The sequence below is a fragment of the Hemitrygon akajei genome, chromosome 2, assembly GCF_048418815.1.
Source record: "Hemitrygon akajei chromosome 2, sHemAka1.3, whole genome shotgun sequence".
In the NCBI taxonomy this organism is placed as follows: domain Eukaryota; kingdom Metazoa; phylum Chordata; class Chondrichthyes; order Myliobatiformes; family Dasyatidae; genus Hemitrygon; species Hemitrygon akajei.
The window spans coordinates 87,770,540-87,782,720 of NC_133125.1; the positions used below are offsets into that span (position 1 = coordinate 87,770,540).

Below are 12,181 nucleotides of genomic sequence, written 5' to 3' on the forward strand. Positions count from 1 at the left end.
AACTTTGGGGGTGGGATTTTTGGGAGCTCTCTCAAAGGGTGTAGGTATCTGTAACCTAGAGAGACTGTTCATACGTGATAGCAATAAAACCCCTACAAGCAGACACAAGCATCTTTGTGCACCAGCTCTTTGGTGCACCCAGGTGGCTATTCTGCAGAATTGTCTGTTGGATCCAGTCATACATTTGGCTAAGCAGTTGAATGCTTGTTATCCAAGCAGAGGCTGAACATAGCAAGTCAGGGAAGTGGCCAATGAAATCGAGTCCAACAGAGTGAAATAAGCCGTAAAAAATCCTAATGATTTAGGATTCTGAACCTGTGAAATTCATTGCTGCAGACAGCTGGAGAGGCTATGGCATTTGTTGTATTAAAAGCAGAGGTTGATACCTTGATTAGTAAGGGTGTCAAAGGTTACAAGGAGAATGGGATTGTAAGGGATAAATCAGCCATGATGGAATGGCAGAGCAGACTCAATGGGCCAAGCATCCTACATTTTATGGACTTTAATACCGCATCTTTAATAGATCACTGCATACTCCATCACACAGGCCCTTCAGCCCAGCTTGACCATTCTGATTATGGCCATCTCTGCCAATCCCATTTGGCTGCATTTCCTGCCATACCTCTCCTTTCCAAGCAAATGCCAAAGCTCTGGAGTTCATTCTAGACAACCACCTTTGTGTGAGAGTGGGACAGGGGTGCAGGGAACCCTCACCTTAAACACATGCCCTCTTATCCCAGGCACTACTGCATAGAGTCCATGAGATGGAGGAGCAAACTTCTACAGCCTCCTGAATTCCAAAAGTCTGGGGTTGACTTGGTGGTGGCATCTCTTTCAGGCTCATCTGCAGCATCCAGTTGGGTGGACAACAGATTCTGATACAAGTGCATTTGTTTCATGATAGAAGCTTACCATCTCAGCTAAGCAAACCTCTTTGCTTGTGGTCGTCACAACCTTTGGAATTCCCTACGCCCAGTGACTGCTTTGTCAATTGAAGTTATTGAAGTCTGAGGCCAATTAGATTGCAGGAAGTTGAGCACATTTTCTGAAATGTGGGCAGGAAGGAGAGTTAGTGTCAAGGCCATTATCAACAATTATCTGTTAAACAGTGTGGTATGCTCCAATTGTCTAAGATTAGCAGATGACCTTGTGTTCTTCTAAAGCCGCTACATATTAAAAGGCCTCAAGTGGAGATGGAGAGGATGTTTCCTCTCTTGTCTAGGACCAGAGGGCAGAGCCTCAAAATGGAATGATGTCCCATTAGAACAGAGATGAAGAGGAATTTCTTTAGCCAGAGGGTGGTGAATCTGTGGAATTCATTGCCACAGATGGCTGTGGAGGTAAAGACATTGGGTATATTTAAAGTGACTTTGAACCCCAGAACCCAGATGAGAGGTCCCAGTCCCTAAAGGAGACCAATCATTAAAAGACAAGGTGAATTTAAAGTTCTCACAGGTCAGTTCCGACCAATATTTGTTCTTTAAGCATAGTATGGTACAGCTCAGTAGTGTGGCTGTTAGCTCATTAAATTGCAGCACCAGCTGCAAGATTGGGTTTGATCCCCACTGCTGTCTGGAAGGAGTTTGAATGTTCTCCATGACCACATGGGTTCTCAACTTTCCTTCCACATTCCAGAGATGTAGAGGTATGTGGGCATTCCGTGTAGGTATCAGAAGCACAGCGACACTTGTGTACTGCCTCCAGCACAAACCTCATTGATTTGACAAAAACGATGCATTTCACAGTTTTGATGGACATGTGACAAATAAAGCAAATCCTCATCTTCTTCCTTTTCCAAAATAGGTTAAGAAATCTCTAACCATGCTGTGGGAAACTAGATTGTTGCAAAGCAGTTCAGGGCAATGGAAGAGGTTAAAGATGACAATTGCCTTCACAGTCAAGACATCTGAAGCAAGGTGTCTTCAACTAAGCCGCTCAGCAATAAGAACCACAAGGAAGCAAAGGATCAATTTTATTACTTTGTTGTTGGGTAATGAACATACAGTAGCATTTCAAAATTCACAACAGACAGCACTGCCAGTCATTTTGGGTTCTGGAATGCCACACAGAATCTAACATTGGCTGCTTGCAACCAAGTAAAATATTTAAATTAATAGATGCCAGAGAGCATCATGCCATGTGTTACCAATGGTATCAATGCCTTTATTGTTCATAGACAGATGCAATGAACACTGAAAATGTCAGAATGTTCAGACCATCAGAGAACTTTATATATACACACACACACATGGCAGCAATGTCTCACATTAAACAAATACATAACTACAAATACATGGCTAGCTGGAGTAAACAAAACCATTGATTGTACAACTCAATAATAAATGGTTGCATAACTTAGTAATTAAAATACTGCGTAATCAAGGGATCCATATGATTGACCACCAACCTGCAGAGGCTAGGGCAGCATTAAAAAAACTAAAAGATGATCAACATCTTTGACTATTTGCACTGATGAGGCAGATCTGCATTTCACAGGATACAGGGCAGAGAAGAGCAGCTGGCATTTGTCTGGGATGGAACGAAGAGTGCAACTAAGAATTCCAGAGTGAGATGGGATTGGCTTGGCATCTCCCACCCCTTAGTATTCGAACAGTCTCTGCAAGTGGTATGACTGCCCCTCTGCTCACCATTCCCGTTCAGTCTTGATCTCAAGTACTGTGCAGAGTCTTCATGTTGTCCCCACAGGTTTTTCCTGGCTTTAGGTTAATTGGATTGTGCAAGATACCCCCCACCCCCCACCCCACCCCCAGTGTAGTGGGAGAAAAAGGTGATGAATCGATGCAAGTTGAACAGAAACTATGGGGAAATAGTTGCTCAGAACTGGCATTGCCTTAATGGGCTGATGAAAATAGAAGTAACGTGCACATGTTAATGACCACTTTTGTGGTGAAAACTTGAGAAACATCAGTCGAGTGTTTTTGATATTGGGGAGGAACAAAAAAAAGGAAAAAAAATTTAAGGATAAAATCTGAATAGATGTGCAAAGTGAACTGTAATTTAGTTTGTATGCCAGGTATCATAACTGCAGCTGTCTAAAAAAAGCAGGTATTCAGTAATCAATTATACTTGCATATTTGGGTGAATGACTTGGCAGGAGAGGGGAAGCAAAAAAAAAAGAAAATCACACAATAACAATGTGTTTTAACAATATTGGAGCTTGCAAATGGAAGACATCTACAAAGTGCCAATAGAAGAGAAACGAGGAGAAACCAGTTTGAACACAATTTCAATATTTCTCCCCAAAATATCACTACACCCCATACATTAGAGACCGTCAATATTCTTCTGGTTCTCCCATACTCCACAATTACTATCATTCAATTCATAAACTCACTGCTTCTGCCAAAAAAGGACTAAAGATAATGAGATAACTGGATAAAAGTGCATCCCTTTCTCAAAGTCAGCTGTCACTATGATGGAGAGGGTAGGACTACAGAGGAAATCCAGTGCAGACTGGGTAAAGTAACCACACACCGTTTGGTTTTCCCCCTCACCCAAACCCATCCTGGCTCATTCCATTTTAAATGGAGTGTTTCCTATAGGTTGAATGTGATTGCCCAAAAGGACAATGTAACCCAAACGATTCACTGCCTCAAAAAAAAAACCACAAAAATAGACTTGTTATTTTACAAACACTGGATTTTCTCCTACCTTCAACTTAGACATCCTTTGATATATTTGACTCTTTTACACTCATATGATCACAACAGAATTTCATGCAACAATGGGAAACAATAGCAAGTGGCCAGTTTAAACTACAAGACCTGGTCACTCCAGGGATCAGATATGCCCATGAGCATAGGGATCTGGCTGAAGCACCATAACCAGAATCAGTAAACGCTGAACATTGTTTGTGATGGCAACTTCTGTACTCCTTCAAGGAGTTGAGGGGAAATTGCTCCGCTGCAGGGCTTCCTCCAACCTCACTGGCCTCCCACACACAACCCAGTTACTGAATTCGTTCAGTGAAGTTTTCTGGGAAAACTCTCCTCGAGCTTTTCAGATCTTTCTTCTGGATCCAGTCAAGTTCCTTTATGCCCATTAGCCAGCCCTCATCCTGTGAAGAAATTGTTAGCAAAAGACAGTCAATGCAGACAGATTTTACTTTCATGGGATATTACATTTGGGACACAACAGAGAAATGACTGAAAAGCAATGTAGTACTTTCCATTATGTTACACCTCAGTGCTTTCTAAAGTGGGTAAACTCTGATTTCCACTGTCTGAGGTTACGACACAGTGATCAGAACTGTTTATATAAAGGAAGTGAAATTAGTTGATAGCATCATAGATGATACAGCAAGGAAACAAGTCCTTCCGCACATCTAGTCCATGCTGAACTACTATTCTGCCTGGTCCCATCAATCTTCACCTGGAGTGTATACCCCTCTATTTATGTACCTGCCCAAATTTCTTAGATCTTGAAATCGAATTTGCATCTTTTACTTCTACTGGCAGTTTGTTCTATACTCTCACTGCTCCAAGTGAAGTTCCCCCTCCAGTTCCTTTAAGCCTTTCACCTTTCAATCTTAAACCATGACCTCTAGTTCTAATCTCTCCAAACCCACAGTGGAAAAAGCCTATGTGCATTTACCCTATCCATAACCCTCAATTTTGTACATCTCTACAGAAGAAGAAATTTGGGCACTAGATGCTAGACCTAGTTCAGAACAGTGCACATGGAATCCTGATTTCCAGTGCTGTACTAAAGGAGTACTACCCATTCAAAAGGTGCTGCATTCTAGTTCAGGTGCAGAAACACTTAATTCCCTTCTTGGGTTGAAAATGCAGCTTGGCTCTTTCAAAGAGCTGGTGCTTTTTCTCAGCCACTCCTTGAACAGTCAACTTTTATCCTTCAATCAACAAGAACATCAAATTGCTGTATATAGGATTCCTTCGGGTCAACCTACTTCATATTTTACCGCCAACAGACTTCATGAACTCTCCTCTGCAAAATGTTTCTAATCTGATGTGACAAGTTTTTTGAGTGCATTTATTTTCCTGTAAATGTCTGCAATGAATAGTAAGCTAGTATATTGATAATAAATTTACTTTGAAATTTGAACTTCCATTTCACATTCCCATTTTAGAACATTCAACTATCGTTGAAATTCAAGCATTGAACAATACAGTCCTTCAGCCCATGGTATTAAACAGCTAACTACACTGATCCTTTCTGCCTACACAAAGTTCACATTCATGTGCTTCCCAAAGAGTCATTAAACTCCACAACACTCCTGGCAATGCATACAAGGCACCCAGCACTAAAAACTTGCCCCAAACATCTCCTCTGAATGCTCCCCATCACACTTTAAATGCATGCCTTCTAGTATCAGACATTTCAACTCTGGGATAAAGATAGTGGCTAAATGCTCAGCCAATAACTCAATCATAACTTCCATCAGCCACTGAGAGGTCAGAGAAAGCAACCCAAATTTGTACTAACATCTCCCTAGAGCACATGCACCCTCTCCTAAAGCTTCACATCCTTCCTTCAATAAGATGACCTGAATTGAATACAGTATTCCATTGTGGCTTAACTAGTTTTATTCAAAATTGTTTACTGCCATTTCTCAGTACACGAGTGTAAAGGGGATCAAAGTGATCGTTAGCCCAGATCTGATGCAGTATATAAAAAACACACAAGCATAAAGAACACAAAAAGAAAACAACAACATGAACGAAGTCTCCCGCAATTACGAAGAGGCCGTTTGTGGCTATTAAAACCATTAGAAGTATAGCTTTGCTCACCTGTTCTTCTGGATTTTCATAGGTTACCACGAGAACAACATCACCAGTTTTCAGGTTTAGTTCATCAGTGTCTGTTGCATTATAATCATGCAGAGCCTTGACCTGCCACAAGAATAAATGGGAGTTATAACTTAACTGTGCATTGTAAATTCACGGCAGGAAGTTTCATTCTTCATTGATACAATAACTTATTTCTGAGCCCAGCGTCAGGTGTCATCAGTAACCTGTATTTGCAGATCTGCATTGTATCATCATGAGTTCATCAGTTCGATGGCCTGGTGGAAGAAGCTGTCCCAGAGCCTGTTGGTCCTGGCTTTTATGCTGCTGTACTGTTTCCCAAATGGTAGTAGCTGGAACAGTTTGTGGTTGGGGTGACTTGAGTCCCCAATGATCCTTCAGGCTCTTTTTACACACCTGTCTTTGTAAATAGACAGTAGGTGCAGGAGTAGGCCATTCAGCCCTTCTAGCCAGCACCACCATTCACTGTGATCATGGCTGATCATACACAATCAGTACCCCGTTCCTGCCCTTTCCCCATATCCCTTGACCCCACTATCTATAAGAGTTCTATCTAACTCTCTCTTGAATGCATCCAGAGACTTGGCCTCCACTGCCTTCTGGGGCAGAGCATTCCACATATCTACCACTCTCTGGGTGAAAAAGTTTTTCCACATCTCTGTTCTAAATGGCCTACCCCTTATTCTTAAACTGTGGCCTCTAGTTCTGGACTTACCCATCAGCGGGAACATGCTTCCTGCCTCCAGCATGTCCAATCCCTTAATAATCTTATATGTTTCAATCAGATCCCCTCTCATCCTTCTAAATTCCAGTGTATACAAGCCCAGTCGCTCCAATCTTTCAACATATGACAGTCCCGCCATTCCGGGAATTAACCTTGTGATCCTACGCTGCACTCCCTCAATAGCAAGAATGTCCTTCCTCAAATTTGGAGACCAAAACTGCATACAATACTCCAGGTGTGGTCTCACCAGGGCCCTGTACAGCTGCAGAAGGACCTCTTTACTCCTATACTCAATTCCTCGTTATAAAGGCCAGCATGCCATTAGCTTTCTTCACTGCGTCTGTACCTGCATGCTTGCTTTCATTGACTGATGTACAAGAACACCTAGATCTCGTTCTTGTCCCCAATAGCGTGAAGTTCACATCTACAAATGCACTGGGCTGTCCACACCACTCTCTGCAGAGTCCTGCGATTTAGGGAAGTACAGTTCCAGGCAGTGATGCACCAGTCAGGATGCTCAGCTGTGTCCCTGGAGAAAGTCCTTAGGATTTGGGGACTCAGCCAAACTTCAACAGGATGAGATGAAAGAAGCACTGTTGTGCTTTTCTCATCACACAGACCACACGAGATCCTCAGTGATGTGTATGCCGAGGAATTTAAAGCAGTTCACCCTCTCAACCCCAGATCCATTGATGTCAATAGGGGTTAGCCTGTCTCCATTCCTCCTGTAGTCCACAAGCAGCTCCTTTGTTTTTGTGACATTGAGGGAGAAAGATAGGGGAAAATGAAAATAATTCAAATTGAGTGTTGCAGGAGGGAATGCCAGGATTTTGGGTCCAGACAGCTGGAAGCCTGGCTACTCTCCACCAGTGAAGGATTCTGGGCAGCAGAGTAGTGTAGGGGTTAGTACGTGCGATCATGACTAGGGTTCAACTCCTACTGCTGTTTGTAAATAGTTTGTATGTTTGTCAAGGGTGCTCCTGCTTCCTCCCACATTCCAAAGACCTACGGGTTAGTGTTGTGAGTTGTGGGCATGCTATGTTGGCACCAAAATCATAGCGACACTTGCGGCTGTCCTCAGCACATCCTTGATGTAAATGCGGCATTTCATTATGTATCAATGTACATGCAGCAAATGAAGCTGATGCCTCTTTAAAACTTGGCCACTGGTCTGGGTTTCACCAGAAGCCTTTAGCATCAAACATCACCATTTACTCCAAAAATCAGCAAGCTGAATTCCTGAGGCAAGAAGAAGCTAACTGCCTTTAACATCGGGTCAGTGATTGACTAAGTATGGCTTTAAGTATCCCTGGAAACTAGACAATCCACACCAGAGGTACGTGAACAGCACTACTTTTTAAAATCAGGGCAGCAATTGAGATTTTGAAGGCAGAACTTTGCAGCAGATTTTCTGAGTTGAGAAGAGACCAATCAGAAAGAGGGATTCATTAGAACTGGCCAATAATAATAATTCAAATGCAAGCAGAGCAGCCATTCTTTTGAATGCGCAATTCTTTAGAGTGGCTTTGGCTCATCAAGCTTGGGTGAGGTAGATTATCTTGCAAGGTTACTCTCTGTTCTTATTTGTTCATTCCACATCTGTTCAGTGAGAATAGCTCCATGGGCAGTGTTTTATACTGTGTGTGGGGGATGTCGGAAGTCTGGGAGATCTCCAGTCTCCCAGATAAACACATCTGCACCCGGTGCACCAAGCTGCAACTCCTGAGAGAACGCTTTAAGGAATTGGAGCTGCAGCTCGATAACCTTCAATTCATATGGGAGAACGAGTTGGTGATAAGCAGGCGCTACAGGGAGATAGTCATCCCTAGCTTGCAGGAAACAGATAACTGGGTAACGATTAGGAGAAAGAGGGGAAATGCACAGTCAGTGCGGAATCCACTTGTAGCCATTCCCCTCAGTAATAGGTACACAACTTTAGATACTATCGATAGAGACACTCAGATGGTATGTTGCCTCCCTAGTGCCAGGATCAGGGACGTCTCAGATTGGGTCCATGGCATTCTCAAGGGAGAAGGTGAGCAGCCAGAAGTCTTGGTACATATTGGCACCAATCATACAGGTAGACAAGGTGGGGTGGTCCTGAACAGAGATTCTAGGGAGTTAGTTACAAGACTGAGAAACTGGACCTCCTGGGTAGTAACCTCTGGTTTACTGCCAGTGAAGGCAAGAATAGGATGATATAGCAGATGAATGAGTGGCTGAGGAACTGGTGCAGGGGGCAGGGTTTCAGAGTTCTGGATCACTGTGATCTCTTCTGTGGAGGTATGACCTGTACAAAAGGGACAGGTTACACCCGAACCTGAAGGGTTCCAATATCCTCGTGGGTAGGTCGGTTAAAGTGCTCAGGTTGGTTTAAACTAGTTTGACGGGGATGGCAACTGGAGTGATAGTGCTGAGATAAGATAGCTGGTTTACAAAGGTAGTGTGCAGTGGGACTCCTAGGCTGATGATGGGGTAAAACTGCAGTCAACAGAATGAGTTGTGATACAACAGGTGGACAAAATCAAAAAGATGAATACAGGACTGAAGGTGTTATATTTGAATGCGCACAGCACATGGAGTAAGGCAGATGAACTTGTAGCACAGTAGCAGAATTGCAGGGATGATGTTGTAGGCATCACTGAATCTTTGCTGAAAGATTATAGCTGGGAGTTTAATGTCCGAGGATACACATTGTATCAAAAGGACAGGCAGGAAGGCAGAGGGGGTAGCAGGGCTCAGTCGGTAAAAAATGAAAAGTCATTAGGAAGAGGTGACATAGGGTCAGAAGGTGTTGAATCATTGTGGGTAGAGTTAAGGAACTGAAAGGGTAAAAGGACACTGATGGGAGTTAAATACAGATCCCCAAACAGTAGTAAGGACGTAGTTTACAAGTTACAACTGGAGACAGAAAATGGATGCCAAAGGGGCAATGTTACAATAGTCATGGGAGATTTCAATATGAAGGTAGATTTGAAAATCAGGTTGGTGCTGGATTACAAGAGGGGAAATTTCTAGAATGTATACTAGACGGCCTTTTAGAGCAGCTCGTGATTGAGCCCACTGGGAGATCAACCATTCTGGATTGGGTCTTGTGCAATGAACTGGAATTGATTAGTGAGCTTAAGGTACAAGAACCCTTAGGGACAAGTGATCATAATATGATCAAATTCACCCTGAAATTTGAGAAGCTGAAGTCAGATGCATCAGTATTACAGTGGAGTAAATGGAATTACAGAGGCATGAGAGAGGAGTTGGCCAGAATGAATTGGAAAGGAACACTGGCAGGGATATTGGCCGAGCAGCAATAGCTGGAATTTCTGAAAGCAATTCAGAAGTTGCAGGATATATACATCCTAAAGAGGTAGTAGTATTCTAAAGGCAAAATGACACAACTGTGACAAACAAGTGAAGTCAAAGCCAACATAAAAGCCAAAGAGGGCATATAATAGAGCAAAAAAAAGTGGGAAGTTATGAGATTGGGAAGCTTTTAAATACCAACAGAAGGCAACCAAAAAAGTAATTCAGGTAAAGACGGAATAGGAAATTAAGCTAGCCGATAATATTAAAGAGGATACCAAAAACTTCTTCAGGTACATAATGGAAAAGAGGCAAGGTGGATATTGGATAGTTGGAAAATGATACTGGAGAGGTAGTAAGGGGGGACAAGGAAATGGCAGATGAACTGAAAAAGTATTTATGCCAATCTTCACTGTGGAAAACACTTGCAATATGTGGAAATTCCAGGTATCAGGGGTCATGGAGTGTGTGAAGTTACCATTACTAGGGAGGAGGTTCTTGGGAAATTGAAAGGTCTGAAGGTAATCAAATCTACAGAAAAATTGAAAATGTCACCCTTCTTGAAAAGTGGGGTGAGAGGCAGAAGGAAAGAAATTATAGGCCAGTTAGTCTGACCTCAGTGGTTGGGAAGATGCTGTAGTCAATTGTTAAGGTGGTGATTTCGGGGTACTTGATGGCACATGATAAAATAGGCCGTAGTCAGCATGTTTTCCTCAAGGGAAAAAGTTGCCCAACAAATTTGATAAAATTATTTTAAGAAATAACAAGCAGTAAAGACAAAGGAGAATTGGTTGATGTTGGACTTTCAGAAGACCTTTGACCAAGTGCCACATATGAGGCTGCTTAACAAGCTACAAGCCTATGGTTACAGGAAAAATTCTAGCATGGATAAAGCAGTGTCCGATTGGCAAGAAACAAAGAGTGAGAATAAAGGGACCCTTTTCTGGTTGGCTGCCAGTTACTAGTGGTGTTCCACAGGGGCCTGTGTTGGGACTGATTCTTTTTATGTTATGATTTGGATGATGGAATTGATTGTTTTATTGCAAAGTTTGCAAACAATATGAAGATAGGTGAAGGGTAGTTTTGAGCAAGTGAGGCTACAGAAGGACTTAGATTAGGAGAATGAGCAAAGAAATGGCAGGTAGCAGTGTCGGGAAGTGTATGGTCATGCACTTTGGTAGAAGAAATGGAAGGGTTGATCATTTTCTAAATGAAGAGAAAGTACAAAACCCTGAGACACAAAGGGATTTATTTGGGAGTCCTTGTGCAGGATTCCCCAAAGGTTAATTTGTAGGTTGAGACTGTATAAAGCACTGAGGCCTCACTTGGAGTTCTGAGAGCAGTTTTGGGCCCCTTATTCTAGAAAGGATGTGCTGAAACTGGAGAGGGTACAAAGGAGGTTCATGAAAATGATTCCAGGATTAAACAGCTTGCCATATTAAGAGTGTTTGACGGCTCTGAGCCTGTATTCATTGGAATTTAGAAGAATTCTGTTTAAGAGTGTTTAAGACCAGAGGACACAGCCTCAAACTAGAGGGATGTCCTTTTAGAATGGAGACTATGAGGAATTTTAGCCAGCGAATGGTGAATCTGTGGGATTTGTTGTCACAGGCAGCTTTGGAAGCCAAGTTTAAAGCAGAGGCCGATGAATTCTTGATTGGTCAGGGTATGAAGGGATATAGGGGGAGGGCAGGAAATTGGGGCTGAGAGGAAAAAGTGGATCAGCCATGAAGTGGTGGATTAGACTCGATGAGCCGAATGTCCCAATTCTGTTCCTATATCTAAACTGTCACTGGGCATCAAAAAACTTCAATGGTTCAAGCCTAACCATAGAAAGGATATTTGTGTACACGAGGCCAATGATTCCAGCTCAAAGACTTCATTGTAAGAGTTCTTCAGGGCTGTAACCTTGGCCCAATCATCTTCAGCTGCTTTAATCATCTTCACCGCATCATTATCCGTAGTGCAGAGATTCACTAAAGACCACAAAGTTTAATTCCATTCACAACTCAGTAAATCATACTGGGACGCAACAGGACCTGGATAACATTCAGAGCAGGGATCAGTGGCAAATGATATGCATGTCACAAGGGACATTTCTGGAGAATTCCTTCTTTACACACTCCGTGGCATTACCATCAGCAAATTTTGCTGGGCCATCATAGACCGGAAGCTCTACCACACTACCAGCAAAAACTCTGGTCTTTAAGTCCAGGTTTGGGTATCATGCAAAACCAATTCATCTAACATCCTGAAGTGGGAACTGTTGCAGAACAGAGGGACCTTGAAGTTCAGGTGTGTGGTTCCCTGAAAGTAGAGTCACAGCAAGGAGGGTTGTGAATGTGGCTTTTGGTGTACTGGCTTTTCC

At 42.7% G+C, this 12,181-nt stretch overlaps 1 protein-coding gene across 6 annotated transcripts in view; it reads right to left on the reverse strand.

The window, feature by feature from the left end:
* Positions 1 to 1,955: 1,955 nt before the first annotated feature.
* Positions 1,956 to 12,181, reverse strand: part of bin1a (bridging integrator 1a) — a 151,320-nt gene continuing 141,094 nt past the window's right edge. For all 6 annotated transcript variants that reach the window (XM_073025509.1, XM_073025545.1, XM_073025536.1 and 3 more), the window contains 2 exons: positions 5,772 to 5,873; positions 1,956 to 4,078 (listed from right to left, as the gene is read on the reverse strand). In XM_073025509.1, coding sequence (XP_072881610.1) covers positions 3,971 to 4,078; positions 5,772 to 5,873 — 210 coding nt within the window. In that variant the 3' untranslated portion in view covers positions 1,956 to 3,970. The remainder of the gene's footprint in view (positions 4,079 to 5,771; positions 5,874 to 12,181) is intronic.